Genomic DNA, 25,284 nt, shown 5'->3' with positions numbered 1-25,284 from the left:
CAGACGAGTGGCGGAGGCAAGATTAGAACCCATGACCTTCTGACTCCCGGGCCTGTGCTCTATCCAGTGGGCCGTACTGCTTCTCTAACGTAACAGACTTGGAAGAGGAAATCCCTGCCCAGATGGAGCTGACGGTTTAGAAGGGGAGACAGAATTAGTCTACACAAAGCCTACCTAGGCAGCACGGTGAGTGACAACACAATGACGGACAAGGAAGAAGATGCTTAGTACAGTCCTCTGCACACAGTGAGCGCTCAATAAACACAGCTGGAGGAATGAATGAGAAAATGGACGGAAGAAGGCGGGCCCGCGCGATGGGAGGTAGACAGACTGAGTGTGACGGCGGCAGTGGCAGCATGTACTCAGACTCAATCAATCAATCGTATTTATTGAGCGCTTACTGTGTGCAAAGCACTGTACTAAGCGCTTGGGAAGTACAAGTTGGCAACATATAGAGACAGTCCCTACCCAACAGTGGGCTCACAGTCTAAAAGGGGGAGACAGAGAACAAAATCAAACATACTAACAAAATAAAATAAATAGAATAGATATGCACAAGGAAAATAAATACAGTAATAAATATGTACTAACATATATACAGGTGCTGTGGGGAAGGGAAGGAGGTAAGATGGGGGGATGGAGAGGGGAACGAGGGGGAGAGGAAGGAAGGGGCTCAGTCTGGGAAGGTCTCCTGGAGGAGGTGAGCTCTCAGTAGGGCCTTGAAGGGAGGAAGAGAGCTAGCTTGGCGGATGGGCAGAGGGAGGCCATTCCAGGCCCGGGGGATGACGTGGGCTGGGGGTCGATGGCGGGACAGGCGAGAACGAGGTATGGTGAGATTAGCGGCGGAGGAATGGAAGGTGCGGGCTGGGCTGTAGAAGGACAGAAGGGAGGTGAGGTAGGAGGGGGCGAGGTGATGGAGAGCCTTGAAGCCCAGGGTGAGGAGTTTCTGCCTGATGCGCAGATTGATTGGTAGCCACTGGAGATTTTTGAGGATCGAGACTCCAGACTCCAGATCGGTATTAAAGGAATACAGAGTTGGGGGGTCGTCTACGGCATCGGCCTCCTCGCTGACTTCCCGTCCTCCTGCCTCTCCCCACTCCAATCCATATTTCGCTCTGTTGCCCGAATCGTTTACCAGCAAAAACGTTCAGATCGTGTCTCCCCACCCTTCAAGAACCTCCAGTGGTTGCCCATCCACCTCCGCATCCAACAGAAACTCCTCACCATTGGCTTTCAAGCGCCCAGTCAGTCACCCTGTTCCCGCCTACCTCCCCTCACTAATCTCCTCCTCCAGCCCAGCCCGCACACTCGGCTCCTCTAGCGCCAGCTTCCTCCCTCTGCCCCAATCTCACCTCTGTCGTCACCGACCCCTTTCCCAGACCCCTTTCCCACGTGCTCCCCCTGGCCTGGAGCTCCCTCCCCCTCCGTATCCGCCAGACCCCCCACCCTGTCCACCTTCAAAGCATTACTCAAGTCCCATCTCCTCCAAGAAGCCTTCCCCGATGAAGCCCCCTTTTCCCAGACTCCCTCTACCTTCTGCCTTGTCTATGCACTTCAATCTGTGACATCTGGTGACATCTAAGCGCTTAGTACAGTGCTCTGCACAAAGTAAGCGCTTAATAAATATGATTGATTGATTGATCTGGTACTTGCCCCACTCATTCATTCATTCAATTGTATTTTTTGAGCACTTACTGTGTGCAGAGCACTGTACTAAGCACTTGGAAAGTACAATTGGACAACAGATAGAGACAATCCCTACACTCCCAACCCCACAGCACGTCTTTACACATCTTTCAATTCTATTCTATAAATTTCTGATTCATATTAACGCCAGTCTCCCCCCACCCCCTGCCCAGACTGTAAGCTTGTTATGGGCAGGGAATATGTCTATTACATTGTGCTCTCCCAAATGCTTAGTACAGTGCTCTGCACACAGTCGATGCTCAATAAATACCACTGATTGACCGACCTCCCCTACGTCCAAGACAGGGGACCTCTCGGACTTCCCCTCGGAGGAGGACAAGGTGATTTGACAATCAACATGTCAAAGAGGGTAGCCAGGACACGTTTCCTTCAAAGTATCCTACTGACACTGCTGGAGAAAAGAGTAATTTGATCACTAGTGAGTGCTTATTGTGCACAGTGAACTCTACTGAGCACTTGGGAGAGTACAATACAGCAGAGTTGGTTGAAATGTTCCCTGTCCAAAGCAAGCTTACACTCTAGAGCGACATCCGGCTTCTCATTTATTCGTTCATTCAACTGTATTTATTCAGCGCTTATAATAATAATAATGACAGGATTTGTTAAGCGCTTACTATGTGCCAAGCACTGTTCTGGAATGCTGCTGGCCTCCTAGCATCAGAGTTATGCTCACCACAGCACACTGACCAGGGTATGATGTTCAGTCATATTTACTGAGCAATTATTGGGTGCAGAGCACTGTACTAAGCGCTTGGAAAGTACAATTCAGCAATAAAGAGAGAACATGAGAGGAGAGGGAACACCCACAGGAGGGTCAAACAACTGTTGGATGGAGAGTTGATATGGGGAAATGGAAAGTCAGGACGCCGGACACATGTTAACGGCAGAGTACAACGAAGGCCTCTGACAACGTGACACCCTAGCTGACAACTGTAAGCTCATTGTGGGCAGGGAATGCATTGTATTGTACTCTCCCAAACACTCAATACAGTGCTCTGCACCCAGTAAGCACTTAATACAACTGAAGGAATTTCACTGTCAGTGACGCCTTTGTCAAACATGAAGGCTGACTCTACCTCTATCGATTTCTATTTACCAAGCCTCTCAATGGGACATGGAGGCCTTCGCTGAAGCCTGAAGGCTTTAAAAACCCAACTAAAGCAAACAATTCAATGCCTCAATAATACGTTTTGAGTATCTACTGTGGGCGGAGGGCTTAAGTAAGAGGTTGGGGGAAGACAGTGGAGGTAAAAGACGGGATCCTAGCCCTCGAACATTCAAACATTCGCACACAGTAAGCGCTCAATAAATACGACTGAATGAATGAATGAAAAAGAGTTCGGCTCTATTCGTGGGCAAGAGCTCCTAGAGGGGAAGCTAGCGGGGTAGAGGCCAAGGTTAGAGACGTGTCCGTTCAACCTGATCCACGGGGATGGATGTCGCAGAGGGTGAGCAATCTGCTGCCTCTGTGGGAGACAGGGCACTGGGACGGACAGACCATTCACCTGACCCCTTCGGAGAAGCAGTGCGGCCTGATGGATAGAGCCCGGGTCTGGGGGCCAGAAGGACCTAGACTCTAATCACCACTTGTCTGCTCAATCAATATGACTGAATGGTAATGAATGCTGTGTGAACTTGGGCAAGGCACTTTACTTCTCTGGGCCTCAGTTCCCTCATCTGTTAAATGGGGCTGAAGAATGAGAGTCCCATGTGGGACAGTAACAATCACGCTTCCCCGCTTCAAAGCCCTACTGAAGGCTCACCTCCTCCAAGAGACCTTCCCAGACTAAGCCCCCCTTGCCTCAGCTCCATCTCCCCTCGCCGTCGCCCCGACTGGCTCCCTTTGCTCTACCCCCCCACCGCCCCACGGCACTTGTGTATATATGTACACGTCTATAATTCTATTTATTTATATGAATGCCTGTTTACTTATTTTGATGTGTATATATAGATATCTATAATTCTCTTTATATTGTTGCTAGTGAAGCCTATTTACTTGTTTTGATGTCAGTCTCCCCCCTTCTAGACTGTGAGCCCGTTGTGGGCAGGGACTGTCTTCTTTATTGCTGAACTGTACTTTCCAAGTGCTTAATACATATACTTGTGTATAGGTACACATGTACTTGTGCATATTTATTCTATTTATTTTATTTGGTTTATATGTTTTGTTTTGTTGTCTGTCTCCCCCTTCGAGACTCGAGCCCGCTGTTGGGTAGGGACCGGTTCTATATGTTGCAAACTTGTACTTCCCAAGCGCTTAGTACAGTGCTCTGTACACAGTAAGCGCTCAATACGATTGAATGAATGAATGAATGAATACCGTGCTCTGCACACAGTAAGCACTCAATAAATATGACTGACTGAATGAATGAGTGAATGAATGAGAACGGGTCCAGCCTGATTAACTTATATCTGCTCCAGCATTTAGTCCAGTGCCTGGCACAGAGTAGGCAAGTGCTTAACAGATACCATAAAAAAACCCAACAAAAACCCAGTAATGGCTTATTAAAATCTCAGATCTTCCAAGAGGCCTTCCCCAAATAAGCCCTCATCTCCCCTATTCCCGCTCCCTTCCTTCTGGGTCACCCTTGCACTTGGACCAGTTCCCTTTACTCACCCACCCTCGGCCCCTCAGCACTTAAGTCTTATTTTAATTAACTCGAATTAAGTTATCTTAATGTCTGCCTCCCCCTCTGGACTGTGAGCTCCTTGTAAACCGGGAACATATCTACCAACTGGTACATCGTACTCTCCTAAACACTTAGTAGAGTGCTCTGCAAACAGTAAGCACTCAACAGAATCCAAGGACTGATTGAGGGCATTTCTTTTTTCCAGTCTCCTTTTAATTTTATTTTTATTTTAATTGAAAATGAACAAGCAACAAGCCTGAGAGCAGAAAAATTGGGCATCTGATCTTTGAGCAACTATTTGGAGCTCCCTTGGTGCTCTGCACACAGTAAGCGCTCGATATGATTGACTGATTGATTGAACGGCAGCCTACTGATTTTAAGGAACCCAGAATAATCACAAAAATAATAATAATGATGGTGTTTGTTAAGCAGTTAACTATGTGCCAGGCACTGTACTAAGCGCTGGGGTGGATACAAGCAGATCAAGTTGGACAGAGTCCCTGTCCCATGTGGGGTACACAGCCTCAATCCCCATTTTACAGATGAGGGAACTGAGGCCCAGGGAAGTGAAGTGACTTACCCAAGGACACAGAACAGCCCAGTGGCGGAGCCGGGATTATGACCTTCCGACTAAGAGGTCCAAGCTCTATCCACTACGCCACGCTATTTCTCGGCTGTCTCAGACTTATTATAAATGACTGTCAGATAGTGTCTGTCTCTATACGTTGCCAATTTGTACTTCCCAAGCGCTTAGTACAGTGCTCTGCACATAGTAAGCGCTCAATAAATACGATTGATGATTGATGATGCTGGCTAATAATGCTGGCATTGGTTAAGCTCTTACTACGCGCCAGGCACCGTTCTAAGCGCCGCGGTCGACCCAGATAATCCGTGTTGGACACGGTCCCTGTCCCACATAGGGCTCACAGTTGTAATCCCCATTTTACAGATGAGGGAACTGAGTGAGGCCCAGAGAAGTGAAGTGACTTGCTGAATAATAATAATAATAATAATAATAATAATAATAATAATAATAATAATAATAATAATAATAATAATAATAGCATTTATTAAGCGCTTACTATGTGCAGAGCACTGTTCTAAGCACTGGGGAATTTACAAGGTGATCAGATTGCCCCCCGTGGGGCTCACAGTGTTAATCCCCATTTTACAGATGAGGTAACTGAGGCCCAGAGAAGTTAAGTGACTTGCCCAAACTCACACAGCTGACAAGTGGTGGAGCCGGGATTTGAACCCATGACCTCTGACTCCAAAGCCCAGGCTCTTTCCACTGAGCCACGCTGCTTCTCTAGCAGCTGAAGCGACTTGCCCTTGGGTCACCCAGCAGACAAGTGGTGGAGTCAGGATTAGAACCCAGGGCCTTTTGATTCCCAGGCCCGAGCTCTACCCACTAGGCCTTGCGGCCCATAGGTATTAGACTGTGAGCCCACTGTTGGGTAGGGACCGTCTCTATATGTTGCCAACTTGTACTTCCCAAGCGCTTAGTACAGTGCTCTGCACACAGTAAGCGCTCAATAAATTGATTGATTAAGGGTTAAGCACTACCTATTCTCTTTGGCTTCCTAAAAATCCTCAGGGCTGCAACGTGCCTGAGAAGACAAAAAGAGAGCAACTGAGGAACTGAACAAATCCCAAACTCTGGTGGAGAATTTTGGAGTTTGTACCTGCTCCTTTGTTTCCCGACTCCCTTCTTCTTTTCCCAGGACACCTGTGAGGCACAGACATTCCTATATGCCACCTGTCAAATCTAGTTTATCCATTCAAGGGACAGAGAGTTTTCAATTAAAACAAAATTACAAATAGGAAGGAACCCTTGGGAGCAAACTGGACAGGAACGGGACGATGCACGGTACTGGGTAGAGTTGAATTTGTACCGTTAGTTTTCTGAAAGAACAGCAAGGTGCCTTGCTTGATTTTAAGCAAGATGAATGCATGCCCGGATGACTGCAGGCCTATTTCTAGATGTTTTTCTTGTTGCTCTGCATTTGTCCTGAGCCCATGACCTTTCTGAGATACTTTCAGAGATAATAATAATAATACTAATAATAATAATAATAATTGGCATTTGTTAAACGCTTACTATGTGCAAAGCACTGTTCTAAGCGCTGGGGAGGATACAGGGTGATCAGGTTGCCCCACGTGGGGCTCACAGTCTTCATCCCCGTTTTACAGATGAGGGAACTGAGGCTCAGAGAAGTTAAGTGACTCGCCCAAGATCACACAGCAGACATGTGGTGGAGCCGGGATTCGAACCCATGACCTCTGACTCCAAAGCCCGGGCTCTTTCCACTGAGCCACGCTGCTTCTCTTCTGAGAGATCCTCTCAGAAGCCGGCCTGAGCTTAGGTCAGTTTGTCCGGCCCCGGTCCTCCAGCAGTGAGCGGAGGGACCTAGCGGAAAGAGCGCGGTTTTGGGAGTTAGGGGACTTGGGTTCAAATCCCAGCCCCGCTCCTTGCCTTCTCTGGGACCCGGGGCATGGCACGTCACTTCTGTGTGCCTCAGTTTCCTCAGCTGTAAAACAGGGAGTCAATCCCTGTTCTCCCACCTCAGACAGTGAGCACTTTGCGGGACGGTGTCCTTGCCTCATTATCTTGTATCTACCCCAGTGCTTGGCACATATCAATCAATCCAATCAATGGTATTGAGTTCTTACTATGTGCAGAGCACTGTACTAAGGCTTGGAAGCGTACAATTCATTCATTCATTCAATCAATTGCATTTATTGAGCGCTTGCTGTGTGCAGAGCATCATCACCATCATCATCAATCGTATTTATTGAGCGCTTACTGTGTGCAGAGCACTGTACTAAGCGCTTGGGAAGTACAAATTGTCAACATATAGAGACAGTCCCTACCCAACAGTGGGCTCACAGTCTAAAAGGGGGAGGCAGAGAACAAAACCAAACATACTAACAAAATAAAATAAAATAAATACCACTAACCACTTGGAAAGCACAATTCAGCAACAGCTAGCGACAACCCCTACCCAACAACGGGCTCACGGTCTACAATACAACTATATAACAGATAAAATCCCTGCCCACAACGAGCTTACGGTCTAGAGGGGGAGAAAGGCCGTAATTACTTATATTATAAATAATTTACAGACAAAATCCCTGCCCACAACGAGCTTATGGTCTAGAGGGGGAGAAAGACCGTAACTACTTATATTATAAATAATTTACACTATACAGTTTAAAGATACATATGTGTTATGAGGTTGGAGGTGGGGCAACTATCAAATGTCCAGAGGTCACAGATCCCAGCGCTGAGATGACACAGAAGGGAGAGCGAGCCGGGGAAAAGAGGGCTTCATCGGGAAAGGTTTCTTAGAAGGGATGTGACTTCAGTAATTCTTTAAAGGTGGGGAGGGTGGGGGTCTGTCATATGTGGAAGGGGAGGGAGTTCCTGGCTAGGGGGAGGCCGTGGGAAAGGGGTTGGTGCTGACCTGTATATATGTATATATGTTTGTACATATTTATTTATTTATTTATTTATTTATTTATTTTACTTGTACATATCTATCCTATTTATTTTATTTTGTTAGTATGTTTGGTTTTGTTCTCTGTCTCCCCCTTTTAGACTGTGAGCCCACTGTTGGGTAGGGACTGTCTCTATATGTTGCCAATTTGTACTTCCCAAGTGCTTAGTACAGTGCTCTGCACATAGTAAGTGCTCAATAAATACGATTGATGATGATGATGAGATAGAAGAGACCGGGGCACAGTGAGTAATAATAATAACAATAATGACAGCATTTATTAAGCGCTTACTATGTGCAAACCACTGTCCTAAGCGCTGGGGAGGTTGCAAGGTGATCAGGTTGTCCCTCGTGGGGCTCACAGATTTAATCCCCATTTTCCAGATGAGGTAGCTGAGGCCCAGAGAAGTGAAGTGACTTGCCCAGAGTCACGCAGCTGACAACTGGCGGAGCCGGGATTGGAACCCATGACCTCTGACTCCAAAGCCCGGGCTCTTTCCTACTGAGCCACGCTGCTTCTCTAAGTCAGCTTCAGTGGAGGAGTGGGTTGGGCTGGCCGGGCTGGAGGAGGAGATCAGTGAGGTGCGGTGGGAGGGGGCCGGCTGATTTGGACGGCTTTTGAAAGCCAGTGGTGATGAGGAGTTTCTGTCTGATGCGGAGGTGGATGGGCTGTAAGCTCATTGCGGGTAAGGAATGTGCCTGTTTACTAGTCTAGTGGTCTGGAGAAGCAGCGTGGCTCAGTGGAAAGAGCACGGGTTTGGGAGTCAGTGGTCATGGGTTCAAATCCCAGTTGCGCCAACTGCCAGCTGTGTCACTTTGGGCAAGTCACTTCACTTCTCTGGGCCTCAGTTACCCCATCTGTAAAACGGGGATTGACCGTGAGCCCCCCGTGGGACAACCTCATCACCTCGTAGCCTCCCCAGCGCTTAGAACAGTGCTTTGCACGTAGTAAGCGCTTGACAAAATGCCATTATTATTAGTACAATGCTTTGCGCACGGTAAGCATTCAATAAATACGGCTGAATGGATCAGTAGGCACCCACTGGAGGCGCTTACCAGATAGCACAAATGATTGATGATGATGATCATCATCATCATCAATCGTATTTATTGAGCGCTTACTATGTGCAGAGCATTGTACTAAGCGCTTGGGAAGTACAAATTGGCAACATACAGAGACAGTCCCTACCCAACAGTGGGCTCACAGTCTAAAAGGGGGGAGACAGAGAACAAAACCAAACATACTAACAAAATAAAATAAATAGAATAGATATGTACAAGCAAAATAGAGTAATAAATATGTACAAATATATACATATATACAGGTGCTGTGGGGAAGGGAAGGAGGTAAGATGGGGTGATGGAGAGGGGAACGAGGGGGAGAGGAAGGAAGGGGCTCAGTCTGGGAAGGCCTCCTGGAGGAGGTGATCATAAGCAGCAGCATGGCTTAGTGGAAAGAGCCCGGGCTTGGGAGTCAGAGGTCATGGGTTCTAATCCCTGCTCCGCCACTAGTCAGTTGTGTGACTTTGGACAAATCCCTTCATCATCAATCGTATTTACTGAGCGCTTACTCTGTGCAGAGCACTGTACTAAGTGCTTGGGAAGTACAAATTGGCAACATATAGAGACAGCCCCTACCCAACAGTGGGCTCACAGTCTAAAATCCCTTAACTTCTCTGTGCCTCTGTTCCCTCATGGGTAAAATGGGGATGAGGACTGTGAACCCCACGTGGGACAACCTGATGACCTTGTATCTACCCCCGTGCTTAGAACAGTGCTTGGCACATGGTGAGCGCTTAACAAATACTGTTATTATTATTATGGTGCGGCAGAGCGGGCCCAGGCCCGTGAATTTAGCCGAACGCTTCTTGAATGCTCGAGGGCTGGGATGCTGTCTTTCACCTCCATCACCATCAATCGTATTTATTGAGCGCTTACTGTGTGCAGAGCACTGTACTAAGCGCTTGGGAAGTACAAGTTGGCAACATATAGAGACAGTCCCTACCCAACAGTGGGCTCACTTCCGGAAGGTGCCGAAGTGTTAAAGGGAGGGGGAAAGACTAGCCAGGAGAGGTCTGTGCTTCTTCCAGCCGGGAGCGGGGGAAGTTTGGGACAGGGAAGACAGGAGGCTTCTTGGGTTCGAGGAGGGCTTAGCCACCAACGCGGCAGACTCGTGGCCAAGCAAAGGCTGCAGGCGTTGGACATCCCTCCGAGAGGCATCTCTGGATCTGGGCCCTCTGGGCAACTGGGATATTCATCCCACACCACCAATCCTTAATTCTTATTATTATTATGGCATTTAAGTGCTTACTACGTGCCAAGCACTGTTCTTGTATAAGTTGCCAACTTGTACTTCCCAAGTGCTTAGTACAGTGCTCTGCACACAGTAAGCGCTCAACAAATACGACTGATTGACTGATTGATTGTTCTGTGCGCTGGGGTAGGTACAAGGTAAGCAGGTTGTCCCACGTGGGGCTCACAGTCTTCATCCCCATTTTACAGATGAGGTAGCTGAATAATAATAATAATAATAATAATGGCATTTATTAAGTGCTTACTATGTGCAAAACACTGTTCTAAGCGCTGGGGAGGTTACAAGGTGATCGGGTTGTCCCACAGGAGGCTCCCAGTCTTCGTCCCCATTTTACAGATGAGGGAACTGAGGACCAGAGAAGTCAAGTGACTTGCCCAAAGTCACACAGCTGACAAGTGGCAGAGACGGGATTTGAACCCATGACCTCCGACTCCAAAGCCCAGGCCTTTTTCCACTGAGCCACGCTGCTCAACTTGCCCCAGGTCACACAGCAGACAAGTGGCGGAGCTGGGATTAGAACCCACGATCTCTGACTCCCAAGCCCGTGCTCTTTCCATCATCATCATCATCAATCGTATTTATTGAGTGCTTACTGTGTGCAGAGCACTGTACTAAGCGCTTGGGAAGTACAAGTTGGCAATATATAGAGACAGTCCCTACCCAACAGTGGGCTCACAGTCTAAAAGGGGGAGACAGAGAACAAAACCAAACATATGAACAAAATAAAATAAATAGAATAGATATGTACAAGTAAAATAGAGTAATAAATACGTACAAACATATATACATATATACAGGTGCTGTGGGGAAGGGAAGGAGGTAAGATGTGGGGGATGGAGAGGGGGACGAGGGGGAGAGGAAGGAAGGGGTTCAGTCTGGGAAGACCTCCTGGAGGAGGTGAGCTCTCAGTTAGGCCTTTCCACTAAGCCGCACTGCTTTTCTTCTGCTTCTCCATCTGTTATCATCATTATTATTATCAAGTGCGGTCGAGTCGTTTCCGATTCATAACGACTCTATGGATATATTTTCTCCAGAACGTCCTACAGCATCCATCTACGTGTCTGTAAATTACAGGTTTTTAATTATTCATTGATACTGACGTCTGCCTCCCCGTCTAGACTGGAAGTTCCTTGTGAGCAGGGAATGTGTCTATCCACTCTGCTGTACTGTACTCTCCCAAGCACTGAGGCAGTACGAGTAGTACGAGAAGCAGCGTGTCTCAGTGGAAAGACCACGGGCTTTGGAGTCAGAGGTCATGGGTTCAAATCCCGGCTCCGCCAACTGTCAGCTGTGTGACTTTGGGCAAGTCACTTCACTTCTCTGTGCCTCAGTTACCTCATCTGTAAAATGGGGATGAAGACTGTGAGCCCCACCTGGGACAACCTGATCACCTTGTAACCTCCCCAGCGCTTAGAACGATGCTTTGCACATAGTGAGCGCTTACTAAATGCCTTCGGAGAAGCAGCATGGCTCAGTGGAAAGAGTCTGGGCTTGGGAATCAGAGGTCGGGGGTTCTAATCCCGCCTCCGCCACTTGTCAGCTGTGTGACCTTGGGCAAGCCACTTCACTTCTCTGGGCCTCAGTTCCCTCATCTGTCAAACAGAGATGAAGACTGTGAGCCCCACGTGGGACAACCTGATCACCTTATAACCTCCCCAGTGCTTAGAACAGTGCTTTGCACTCAGTAAGCGCTTAACAGATGCCATCATCATCATCATCACTGAATAAAGTGCTCTGCACCCAGTGAACGCTCAATAAATACCACTGATTGCCTGAATACAGGAAATGTATATGTCCAATCATGGCCACCTATATTCTGAGGCCTAGTGGGTGGGTTTTCCAAGCTTGGTCCTCCCCGCCTCCTCCTCTCCCTCCCTCACAGTTTTTTTCCCCGACCCCTGATTCATCAGCTTGACTCAGTCTCCTCGTTCTGCTTTTCCCTTTTCCTTGCCAGTCTTCTCCTGTGCTGAGTGGGAGTGATGATGATGATGATAGCATTTATTAAGCGCTTACTATGTGCAAAGCACCGTTCTAAGCACTGGGGAGGTTACACGTGATCAGGTTGTCCCACGGGGGGCTCACAGTCTTTATCCCCATTTTACAGTTGAGGGAACTGAGGCCCAGAGAAGTGAAGTGACTTGCCCAAAGTCACACAGCTAAGTGGCGGAGCCGGGATTCGAACCCATGACCTCTGACTCCAAAGCCCGGGCTCTTTCCACTGAGCCACGCTGCTTTTCTTGTCACGCTGCTTGTCACCCAATCACCCCAAATTTCACCCCTCCCACTGCACCAATGGGGGGAAAAGACCCAGGCCTAAGACTGCGCCAGGTTTTCATATCAGAAGCACTGTTTCGGTTCATTAGCATTTCATGGGAGGAAAATCTTCCAAAAAAAAAAAAAAGATTAAATACATGACTGCTATTGTGGAATTGTAGCTTTGCTTTACCTAGAGTTGAATTTAATTTGCCTGATCATTTGACTCTACCTCTGAAATATTTAATCTAATTTACTCCACCTCTGAACGTCCCCACTTTTACAACCAAGTCTCAGTGAGCTTCCCCAGATTCATCTGAAAGAACCGATTCATTTACGAGAGCTTTCAAGACGGCACGGTTCGGACTGAAAACCCGCAGAATGGAAAACGCTCAACCACTTACCTTTAACATCTCTATGTACAATCATATTACTGTGCAAATAGTAGACACCCTCCAGAATTTGGCGGGTATATTTCCTAGTCACGTTCTCGGTGAGAGCCCCGTACGCTTTCAACTGATCCTTAATGGAACCCTAGTCGGGGGAGGAAAAAAAAAAATGCAGTTGACGAAAATGGTGGCTTGGCTTTTTGACGGAACAATACAGGTTTTAACGATGGGTGGGTGCGTCTGTAGGTTGGGACAGGACGGGATGACTTTCTCCCGAAGGAATCCTGGCTCCGAGGTGAGAGGGTGCAGCCCTCGGGGCCGGGCTGTAAGCTCGTCGTGGGCCAGGAAGGTGTCTGTTTATTCTTCTGCTGTACTCTCCCAAGCGCTCAGTACAGTGCTCGGCACACAGGAGGAGCGCAATAAATACAACTGGCTGCCTGGATGACTAAGCGGTCAAAGACAAGCCCCTTCTCTGACTCCCCGGGTTACGAGTCCTTAGAGACCCTACACGCTGCTCTGCCAGGCTGAAACTGGCAAGAAGCACCCAGGGAGGGTGGCTGGAATGGCGGAAGGAGCAGAGGCCCCTGTCTTTGGGTCACTCTGTCCGTTTTCATCTGTCGGCTGTTCCCTTGCCCCTTTCTCCCTGCCCCTCCCTCTCAGTTCTTCCCCCGCCCTGGGGTTTTTCGGCTTCCTTTCTCTAGGCGCTCTCACTCCCCTTCGTGACCCCTTCCTCCCCTTCTTCTGCCACAGTCCCTCACTCTGCTGCAAGGACAAAACTTGGCTGTTGTTTTTTTAAACCCAGGCTTGTACGTCGTTCAATGCCCCGCTCCCATTCCCGCATTCTACGCCCAGCTGCAGTTTCACAACTTACTACCAATGTCGGCTTTTGGATTATAATTGCCCCTGTGCCCCCTTTCTTCTTCTTCCAAAGCCAAGGAGCTTACAGTATGTTCTGCACCCCACAATACTGCTTCCCAAAAGTTCCCTCGCTTACCCCAGGCATATATTCCATAAATATGGAAAGGGTCCTTTCCTGGGGGTCCCTCAAGCAGCCATAATACTGAACGATTCGCTCATGCAGCAAGTTCTTCAGCAACTGGATCTCGCACTCGAGGGCATTTACTTCCTGGAAAAGACAATTCCAAGTCAAGGTGGCGGTCGGGACCGAGGGATCGTAAAACCAAGAAAAACGACACGCTTACGTGGCTGACGTCAAAGAGACTCCACTTTCGACTCAAGTCTCTGAACGACAAAACCGAGAGCCAGAGGATTGCATCTGAAATTTGATTTTCTCCACAGGACCAACATAGCGAGGTTCCCTTGGGAACGAGTTTTCCTTGTTTAAAAAGCGGCACTGTGGCCAACCCGAGATCCGTACTTATTGCAAATCCATCTGGAATGCAAGACCCATATCCCATTTCATGCCCAATTTGCTTACCCATATCTAGGCTCACACAGTTTAATTGCATGAAGCCTTCCTCAAACAAGAGGCGAACTGCTTGATTTGAAGTCACAGCAAAAAAGGAAACGTGCAGTGGTGGGGGTTCTTTCTGTTTTGTTTTTGATAGTATTTGTTAAGCGCTTATTAGGCGCCAGGCACCTTACTAAGCGCTGGGCTAGATACAGGCTAATCAGGTTGGACACAGTACTGCCCCACATGGGGCTCACGGTATTAATCACCATTTTCCAGAAGAGGAAACTGAGGCCCAGAAAAGTGAAGTGACTTACCCGCAGTCCCTCAGCAGGCGAGTGGTGGAGCCGGGATTAGAACCCAGGTCCTTCCGACACCCAGGCCCGAGCTCTACCAACTAGCCAGTGCTGCTTCTCGTATTTTGGATAGGGTGACTTGTTCCAAAGCGCACTGAAATACAGAATGGCAGCAGGACCGGTGGATGCCATGCCTCGTGGGCTTGGAGAAGGAGCGTGGCACAGTGGACAGAGCACGCCTGGGAGTCAGAGGTCATGGGTTCTAATCCCGGCTCCGCCACTTGCCTCCTGGGTGACCTCGGGCTAGTCACTGCACTTCTCCGGCCCTCAATGACCTCATCTGTAAAATGGGGACTGAGACTAAAGCGTCCCACATGGGACAGTGACTGTGTCCAACTCGACCTGCTCGAATCCACCCTAGGGCTTAGAACGGTGACTGGAACATAGTAAATATCAATAATTATTAACTATTATCATTATTCAAGTGCTCCTGATGAACGGCAAACGCTGAGGCTCTTACCTTGCTTGTCTCTGGGCTATCGGGGTCAAACTGAACTTGTTTGACGGCCAGTTCTCTTCCAGTATCCACGTCGTAACACAGGTATACTCGGCCAAAAGCTCCTTGCCCCAGAAGCTTGCCCAATCTCCAGTTGGTGGGCGCTCTCGGTGCTGTAAACAGAAAGCAGAGGCGGTTCCCATTATAGATACCATCGACGGACCGACCGATTGGCACGTGACGTCTACCCCCTTATAGCGCTGACTCCATCACCGAGCACCCCTCGGGCCCCTCAATCAGTGGTGTTTTGGGAGCGCTTACTGCGTGCGGGGCACTGTACAAAGCGCTTGGGAAAGTTCAATCCAATAGAGTTGGTAGGCAGGCTCGCTATCCACGAGGAACGGACGGTCTACCCTCCTTGGCTCCCCGAGGGGACCGAGACGTCCAAGGTGCCGTCGGTAATGGACAAAACTGCACAGTGGAAATAAAATCTGCACTGAGCGACCGATATTTATCGGCTGTCGTGGTCTTATTTTAAGTCCGACTGGGAGGATGGCTGGGTATGATTTGGTGGTAGGTCTTCACTGGAAGGACTCACCGTACCTCATTCTCGCCTGTCCCGCCATCGACCCCCGGCCCACGTCATCCCCCGGGCCTGGAATGCCCTCCCTCCCTCTGCCCATCGGCCAAGCTAGCTCTCTTCCTCCCTTCAAGGCCCTACTGAGAGCTAACCTCCTCCAGGAGGCCTTCCCAGACTGAGCCCCTTCCTTCCTCTCCCCCTCGTCCCCCTCTCCATCTCCCCATCTTACCTCCTTCCCTTCCCCACAGCACCTGTATACATGTATATATGCTTGTACATATTTATTACTCTATTTATTTATTTATTTATTTATTTTACTTGTACATATCTATTCTATTTATTTTATTTTGTTAGTATGTTTGGTTTTGTTCTCTGTCTCCCCCTTTTAGACTGTGAGCCCACTGTTGGGTAGGGACTGTCTCTCTATGGTGCCAACTTGTACTTCCCAAGCGCTTAGTACAGTGCTCTGCACACAGTAAGCACTCAATAAATATGATTGATGATGATGATGATGGAGGATCTAACAGCCTAAGCAGTCCCGTTCTGCTCGATCCCCTAAATGGTCACAATACTTTCTCTGGGCTACGGGGCTAGGCTTGGGCTGAGCATCGCGTTCCCGGGAGAAGGGGAGCCACTAAGACGACAACAGGCCGAAGGAACGGGGGACGGGGGGCGGAGCGAAGCTCTGCTTTCTTGGGTTAGAGCGTGGGCGCCAACTCCCCGGGGGCGAGAAGGGCAGAGACTTGGCGTTGAGGGGCAAAAGGTCATTAAACCCCCCTCCTCTTTCATTCATTCAATCGTATTTATTGAGCGCTGTGTGCAGAGCACTGTACTAAGCGCTTGGGGAGTACAAGTTGGCAACATATAGAGACAGTCCCTACCCAACAGTGGGCTCACAGTCTAGAAGGGGGAGACAGAGAACAAAACAAAACATATTAACAAAATAAAATAAATAGAATAAATATGTACAAATAAATAAATAAATATATGTATATATGTTTGTACGTATTTATTACTCTATTTATTTACTTATTTTATTTGCACAAATTTATTCTATTTATTTTGTTAATATGTTTTGTTTTGTTGTCTGTCTCCCCCTTTTAGACTATGAGCCTGCTGTTGGGTAGGGACCGTCTCTAAATGTTGCCAACTTGTACTTCCCAAGCGCTTAGTACAGTGCTGTGCACACAGTAAGCGCTCAATAAATACGATTGAATGAGTGAATGAATGAGCAGGCCAAGAAGGGTGCGGGGAGTTTTGGGGCCCGTGGGGCTTGAATGGCTTTGGCCGGGGCGCTGGACGGCTGCTCCTCGTAGCCTCCGGGGCCCCGGGCCTGAGGAGCGGCCGCTGCCTGGGCCGAGCCTCGGAAGAGGCAGCGCGGGACAGAGGGAGCCGGACCGGACCGGGAACGGAGCGGGGACTGGGGGGGAAGGTGGAGGTCACTCTTCCAATACCTGCTGCTTTCACGGTCCTGTATTAGCTGCTTGGGTGCAAACCAGAGACGCAGTATCAAGCACCCCCATCATCCTAATTGCCCACTTCCTTCCCTTTCTTCTTTTCTCCGTTCCTTTCTCCTCTTGCCCCTCATCTCTTCTTCCTTCTCCTTCTTTTCTCCTCTGGCCCACTCAAAACTTCACTCCCATCCATCCATCTCACCCACCCCATCCCATTCACCCTCTAGACCGTGAGCTCGTTGCGGGAAGGAATGTGTCTGTTATTGTATTATACTCTCCCGAGCACTTAGTGATAATAATAATAAATAATGATGGTATTTGTTAAGGGCTCACTATGTACAAAGCACTGTTCTAAGCGCTGGGGAGGTTACAAGGTGATCAGGTTGTCCCACGGGGGGCTCACAGTTTTACCCATTTTACAGATGAGGTAACTGAGGCCCAGAGAAGTTAAGTGACTTGCTCAAAGTCACACTGCTGACAATTGGCGGACCGTGATTTGAACCCATGACCTCTGACTCCAAAGCCCGTGCTCTTTCCACTGAGCCACGCTGCTTTTCTTAGCCACGCTGCTACTCTTAGTATCATCATCATCAATCGTATTTATTAAGCACTTACTGTGTTCAGAGCACTGTACTAAGCGCTTGGGAAGTACAAGTTGGCAACATATAGAGACAGTCCCTACCCAACAGTGGGCTCACAGTCTAAAAGAACTGTGCTTTGTGCTTTAGTACAGTGCTTTGCACACAGTAAGCACTCAATAAATACGACCGAGTGAATGAATTCATCCATCCCGTCCCATCTATCCCTCCCATTCCATCTCATCCATCCATGTACGTCCCCCAAGCTTGAAATGATGGGGAAGGGGAAGCCGTGACACCAACAGCTGTAGACAGAGGAGAATGGAATCTTGCATATCCCCTAAGGAAATATAATGCTGATGGTCTTCACAGTCTCTCTACAGTATTTCTTTTTTGGCGCTGACGGGTACGAAAAATCCCATAAACATGTCTTAAAGCTAGCATAAGCAGCCTGAAATTTACAATAGGCTATGGAAAAAATGTCATAAAATGTGCAGCGGTCATGAAAACGCACTGCCTGATACTCTGGAATTTCAGCACTCGGATTAAAATAAAAATATCACACCGTAAAGTAAAACCTGGGAGCACTGGGATCTCACAATTGTGCAGAGGCCAGCACAAAAAGAGCCTACCTTGAATCCTCAGATGGCCATTAAAATTGGGTATTCTGAGAGGCCTCATTACAACAGTTTTAGCTCTAATATCATCTCACGATAAGAACCCCGGCGAGGGGCCTCCAGGGTAGGTCCAGCTTGGAAAACCTTGTCCACTCAGCAGCTTAAAACTTCAGAGACCCATGGCTCTACCTTCCACATCCTGCACAACCCAAAAGCGTTTCATTGGAGGATTTTTTTTTTAAATGTTCTTTGTTAAGCACTTACTATGCATCAAGCAATGTTCTAAGCAGTGCAGTAGATAGAGGCAATTAGGGTGGAGACAGTCGATGTCATATATGGGGCTCACAAGCTAAGCAGGAGGCAAAACAAACTTTTCCCCACATGAATAATCGCCCAGCCTCCAATGGCTCCATCCCCAGTGCTTTCAAATATGCTCATCTCCCCTCTCCTGCAAAAACCCTCCTTTCACCCCATGACTCCCTCCAGTTATCACCCCATCTCCCTCCTACCATTCCTCTCCAAACTATCAATCAATCGTATTTATTGAGCACTTACTGTGTGCAGAGCACCGTACTAAGCGCTTGGGAAGTACAAGTTGGCAACATATAGAGACGGTCCCTACCCAACAGTGGGCTCACAGTCTAGAAGGGGGAGACAGAGAACAAAACAAAATATATTAGCAAAATAAAATAAACAGAATAGATATGTACAAGTAAAATAAATAAAGAGTAATAAATACGTAGCAACATATATACATCTATACAGGTGCTGTGGGGAAGGGAAGGAGTCAAGGCGGGGGGGATGGAGAGGGGAAGGAGGGGGAGAGGAAAGAGAGGGCTCAGTCTGGGAAGGCCTCCTGGAGGAGGTGAGCTCTCAGTAGGGCCTCGAAGGGAGGAAGAGAGCTAGCTTGGCGGATGTGCGGAGGGAGGGAGGGCATTCCAGGCCCGGGGATCGACGGCGGGACAGGCGAGAATGAGGTACGGTGAGGAGATTAGCGGCAGAGGAGCGGAGGGTGTGGGCTGGGCTGGAGAAGGAGAGAAGGGAGGTGAGGTGGGAGGGGGTGAGGTGATGGACAGCCTACTACTCAAATGACTTGTCTACACCCTCTGCCTCCACTTCCTCTTTTCCAATTCTCTCCCGACTCCCTCCTATCTCCCTTCCCGCTCCCTCCACTCCGTGGAAACCTCCCCCAGTGACAGCCTTCTCATCAAATGCAACGGCCTCTCTATTCCAACCTAATCCTCCTCCAACTCTCAGCTGCCTTCAACACTAGGGACCACCCCCTTCTCCCGGAAACATTATCAATCAATCAATCGCATTTATTGAGCGCTTACTGTGTGCAGAGCATGGTACTAAGCCATTGGGAAGTACGAGTTGGCAACATATAGAGACGGTCCCTACCCAACAGTGGGCTCACAGTCCCGGTTCTGATCCTTTGGCTCTGGACACACATTCTTAGTCTCTTTCGTGAGCTCCTCCGCTGCCTCCCACCCCCTTAACTGTGGGGGTCCCTAAGGTTCAGTTCTGGGTCCCCTTCTGTTCTCCATCCACACCCACTCCCATGGAGAACTCTACTGTTTCCACGGCTTCAACTACCATCTCTCTAAGCCAGAGTCCCAATTCTACCACTCCAGGCCTGACCTCTCTCTTTTTCGGCAGTCTGGCACATCTCCACCTCACATTTAACATGTCCACAATCGAATTCCTCATCTTTCCACCCAAACCCTGTCCTCCACCCACCTTTCCTCCCATCCTCCCTGTCTCATAAGCCCATAACCTTGGCATTGTTATTATTATTGTTAGAGAAGCAACGTGGCTTCGTGGGTAGAGCACGGGCCTGGGAATCAGAAGGACCTGGGTTCTAATCCCGGCTCTGCCAGATGTCTGCTGTGTAACTTTGGGCATGTCATTTAGCTTCTCTGGGCCTCAGTTACCCCACCTGTAAAATGGGGTTAAGAGTGTGAGCCCCAAGTGGGACAGGGATTGTGTCCAACCTGATTAACTCGTATCTACCTCAGGGCTTAGAACAGTGCTTGGCACATAGCAGCATGGCTCAGTGGAAAGAGTACGGGCTTTGGGTGCTCTGCACACAGTAAGCGCTCAATAAATACGACTGAATGAAAGGGGGCTCAGTCTGGGAAGGCCCCTTGGAGGAGGTGAGCTCTCAGTAGGGCACTGAAGGGAGGAAGAGAGCTATGGGGAGGGAACGTGTGTGCTGTTTCTGTTGTACTGTACTCTCCCAAGCGCTTAGTACAGTGCTCTGCATATAGTAAGCGCTCGTATGCCCAAGGGCACATGGCAGCCGCGTGGCGGAGTCGGGATTGGAATCCGTGTCCTTAGGACTCTCTGGCCTGGGCTCTCTCCAGTAGGCCACACTCTAGACTGTGAGCCACTGTTGGGTAGGGACCGTCTCTACATGTTGCCAACTTGTACTTCCCAAGCGCTTAGTACAGCGCTCTGCACACAGTAAGCGCTCAATAAATACGATTGTCAACTTGTACTTCCCAAGCGCTTAGTACAGTGCTCTGCACACAGTAAGCGCTCAATAAATACGATTTAATGAATGAATGAATGAATGAATGGAGTCAGAGGTCATGGGTTCAAATCCTAGCTCTGCCAATTGTCAGCTGTGTGACTTTGGGCAAGTCACTTAACTTCTCTGTGCCTCAGTTCCCTCATCTGTAAAATGGGGATGAAGACTGTGAGCCCCACGTGGGACAACCTGATCACCTTGTACCCTCCCCAGCGCTTAGAACAGTGCTTGCACATAGTAAGGGCTTAACAAATACCATCATTATTATAGCAAGTGTGTAACAAGTACCATAATTATAATTAATATAATATTACTATACATTGTTAGTAAGAGAATGCTATATGATGCTTTACAATTATAATTACCCTTGACTCACCTCTCTCGTTCAACCAAAACAGTCACGTTGTTACCAACTCCTGCTGGGTCTACCTTCAGAACATCTCTGGAATCTGTCCCTTCCTCTCTATAATAATGACGGCATTTATTAAGCACTTATATGTGCAAAGCACTGCTCTGAGCGCTGGGGAAGTTACACGGTGATCAGGGTGCTCCCTGGGGGGCTCCCAGTCTTCATCCCCATTTGACAGATGAGGGAACTGAGGCCCAGAGAAGTGAAGTGACTCGCCCAAAGCCACACAGCTGACAGTTTGTGGAGTCGGGATTTAAACCCATGACCTCTAACGCCAAAGCCCGGGCTCTTTCCACTGAGCCACGCTCTACCCAGTTGGCTATCATGCTCATCTAAGCACTTATTGTATCCTGCCTTGACGACCGCATCAACCTCCTCGCTGACCTCCCTGCCTTCGGTTTCAGCCCTCTCCAGCTCACACTGCACTCTGCCGCTCGGGTCAGTTTTCTAAAAATCCTTTGGGTCCACGTCTCCCCACACCTCAAGAACCTCCAGTGGTTGCCCATCCATCTTCACAACAAACAGAAACTCCTCACCGTCGACTTTAAAGCAGTCAATCGCCTTGCCCCTCTTACCTCACCTCACTCCTAACCCACACATTTCGCTCCTTTAATGCCAGCCTACTCACTGTACCACGATCTCGTCTATCTCGCCTCCGATCTCTCGCTCAAATCCTCCCCCCGGCCTGGAACTTCCCCCACCTTTCCCCCTCCCTGCTCCTGCGCCCCACTTCATATCCAACAGACCACCTCCCTCCCCGTCTTCACAGCCCTATTGAATTCCTATTTCCTCTCCAAAAGGCCTTCCCTCTCGCCTAGGAATCGATGCCTTGTCGTGGCAGGAGAGTTCGCAGATGCTGATGAAGCTTAGAGCTATGCCATCCTGTATACCGAGCACCGGACTATGCCTTGGGAGACTACAGCATAACATTATAACTGACATATTTCCTGCCCGCAACGAGCTTACAGTCTACAGGAAAAAACAGACATGATATAAATGAATGAATTACAGATAGGTACATAAGTGCCGTGGGGTTGGGATGGGGGATGAATAAAGGGAGCAAGTCAGGACGATGCAGAAGGAAGTGGGAAAAGAGGAAATGAGGGCTTAGTCAGGGAAAGCCTCTAGGAGAAGACGAGCCATCAATATCTGTGGACCATCCCCTTCTCCTGGATACATCATCCAGCCTTAGTTTCACTGACTCTGTCCTCCTCTGGTTCTCCTCTTATCTCTGGAGCCACTCATTCTCAGTCTCCTTCGTGGGCTCCTCCTCTGCCTCCCATCCCTTAACTGTGGGAGTCCCTCAAGATTCAGTTCTTGGTCCCTTTCTATTCTCCATCTAAATTCACTCCCTTGGAGAACTCATTTGCTCCCCTGGCTTCAAATACCATATGTATGCAGATGATATCCACGTCTACATCTCCTCCCCCATTCTCTCCCTCTCTCCAGGCTCGCATTTCCTCCTGCCTTCAGGACAACTCTACCTGAATGTCCTTCCGCCACCTCAAACTCAACATGTTCAAGACAGAGCTCCTTATCTTCCCTCCCAAACCCTGTCCTCTCCTGAACTTTCCCGTCACCGTGGACGGCATTACCATTCTTCCCATCTCACAGGCCCGTAACCTTAGTGTCATCCTTGCCTCCGCTCTCTCATTCAACCCACATACCTAATCTGTCACCAAATTCTGTCGGTTTCACCTTCACAACTTCGCCAAGATCCGCCCTTTCCTCTCCATCCAAACCGCTACCACCTTAGTACAATCAATAATCCTACCATGCCTAGATTACTGCATCAGCCTCCTTTCTGACCACCTAACCTTCTGCCCCTCCACACTCCATTTCATACTTCACTCTCCTACCTGCATTATCTTTCTACAGAAATGTTCAGGGCATGTCAGCCCCTCCCTCAAAAATCTCCAGTGGTTGTCTATCTACCTCCATATCAAACAAAAACTCCTCACTATTGGCTTTAAAGCTCTCCACCACCTTGCCTCCTTCTACCCCACCTCCCTTCTCTCCTTCTCCCCTTCTCCATCCCAGCCGGCATACTCCGCTCCTCTGGGGCTAACCTGCTCACTGTGCCTCTATCTCGCCTACCTCGCCGCCGACCCCTGGCCCACATCCTACCTTTGGCCTGGAATGCTCTCCCTCCTTAATCTGCCAGACACTCACTCACTTTCCCCTCTTCAAAGCCCTAGTGAAGGCACACCTCCTCCAAGAGGCCTTCCCAGACTAAGCCCCACTTTTCCTCAGCTCCCACTCCTTCCGTGTCACCGCGACTCGCTCCCTATGCTCTTCCCCCCTCTCCCCGTCCCACAGCACTTATGTCTATATGTATAATTCTGTTTATTTATATTGAAGCCTGTTTACTCGAATTGATGTCTGTCTCACCCCCTCTAGACTGTGAGCCCGTTGTGGGCAGGGACTGTCTCTTTTTATTGCTGTATTGTACTGGCTCAGTGGAAAGAGCCCGGGCTTTGGAGTCGGAGGTCATGGGTTCAAATCCCGGCTCCGCCAACTGTCAGCTGTGTGACTCTGGGCAAGTCACTTAACTTCTCTGTGCCTCAGTTACCTCATCTGTAAAATGGGGATTAAGGCTGTGAGCCCCCTGTGGGACAACCTGATCACCTTGTAACCTCCCCAGCACTTAGAACAGTGCTCTGCACATAGTAAGTGCTTAATAAATGCCATTATTATTATTAGTAGTAGTAGTACAGTGCTCTGCACACAGTAAGTGCCCAATAAATACGATTGAAAGAATGAATATGGCTTTCCAGGTTGGGAGAGTAACTGTCTTTTGGATATGAAGAGGGAGGGAATGCCAGGCCAGGGACAGGGTGTGGGCGAGGGGTCAGCAGCAAGCTAGAGAGATCGAGGTACAGTGAGTAGGTTGGCATTAGAGGAGTGAAGTGTATGGCTGGGCTGGAGTAAGAAATCAGCGAGGTAACAGAAGAAGGGGCCAGGTAATTTAAGTTCTCCAAGAGAGTGGGTGTAGACGGAGAATAGAAGGGAACCCAGAACTGAACCGTGAGGGACAGTTAGGGGGTGGGAGGCAGAGGAGGAGCCCACGAAAGAGACCGAGGAGTAGCCAGAGAGATAGGAGGAGAAGCAGGAGAGGACAGTGCGGTCAAGCCGAGGCAGGATAATGTTTCCAGGAGAAGGGGGTGGGCCACAGTGTCCAAGGCAGCTGAGAGGGGGAGGACGATTAGGATGGAGTAGAGGTTGTTGGATTTGGAAAGAAGGAGATCACTGGTGACCTCTGAGACAGAGGTGGAAGTGAAAGAGTTCCAAAAGGCTGCCTGAATGGAGGGCAGAAGGGACATTCATTTTCCAATGTCCATCTCGCCTGAGTTCAGTACAGAGGGGGGAGGGAGCAAATCTGTTCATCATGGGAAGGTAGTTTGGTCATCAAGGGAAGGACATCACATATACAGTGTGATGTCTTCTATGCTGTGAGCTTCTTCTAGGCAGAGAATGTGACTACCGACTCTACTGTATTGTACTCTCCCAAGCTCTTAGTAGTGTTCTGCACATGGTAAGTGTTCAATAAGCACCAACGATTGACTGACCGTTCCTATGCTTCCCCTTGCTGAAATTCCAACCCAAACCTGACAGCACAGTCATTGTGAGAAGCAGCACGGTGGAAAGAGTCTGGTCCTGGGAGACCAAAGACCTGTGTTCTAATCCCAGCTCCGCCACTTGTCTGCTGTGTGATCTCGGGCAGGTCACTTCACTTCTTTGTACCTCAGCTGCATCACCTGTGAAATGGGGATTAAAGCTGGGAGCCCCGTGTGGGATGCGGACTGAGTCCAGCCTGATTATCTTGTATCTAGGATAAATTACTCATTTATATTTATGTCTATCTCCCCCTTTAGACTGCAAGCTCACTGTGAGCAGGGAATGGGTCTGCCCACTTTGTCGCACTGTACCCTGCCAAGCACTTACTACAGGGCTCTGCACATGCCAGGCACACAATAAATACCCCGATCTCCCCTGACGCTTAGCAGAGTGCCTGGCACCTAGTCAGCGCTTAACTACCACCAAATGAATCCGATCCTAAAATCCGGAAGCGGCTTCCGGTACCGAACGTCGGCTCTGATAATCCTCCTCGGGCCGA

At 48.9% G+C, this 25,284-nt stretch overlaps 1 protein-coding gene across 1 annotated transcript in view; it reads right to left on the bottom strand.

Annotated features, from left to right (window-relative positions):
- The window catches only part of MAP3K2 (mitogen-activated protein kinase kinase kinase 2), a 73,841-nt gene that overhangs the window by 4,211 nt on the left and 44,346 nt on the right, over positions 1–25,284 (bottom strand). Inside the window, exons 12-15 of the mRNA XM_038751070.1 lie at positions 23,375–23,379; positions 15,021–15,169; positions 13,788–13,919; positions 12,809–12,938 (exon numbers count right to left, since the gene is read on the bottom strand). Of these exons, the coding sequence (XP_038606998.1) occupies positions 12,809–12,938; positions 13,788–13,919; positions 15,021–15,169; positions 23,375–23,379 (416 nt within the window). The remainder of the gene's footprint in view (positions 1–12,808; positions 12,939–13,787; positions 13,920–15,020; positions 15,170–23,374; positions 23,380–25,284) is intronic.

This window comes from Tachyglossus aculeatus, chromosome 1 (genome assembly GCF_015852505.1).
Source record: "Tachyglossus aculeatus isolate mTacAcu1 chromosome 1, mTacAcu1.pri, whole genome shotgun sequence".
Taxonomy (NCBI): Eukaryota; Metazoa; Chordata; class Mammalia; order Monotremata; family Tachyglossidae; genus Tachyglossus; species Tachyglossus aculeatus.
The sequence above is the reverse complement of the archived record's forward strand: the minus strand, read 5'-3'. Positions and strand labels throughout refer to the sequence as shown.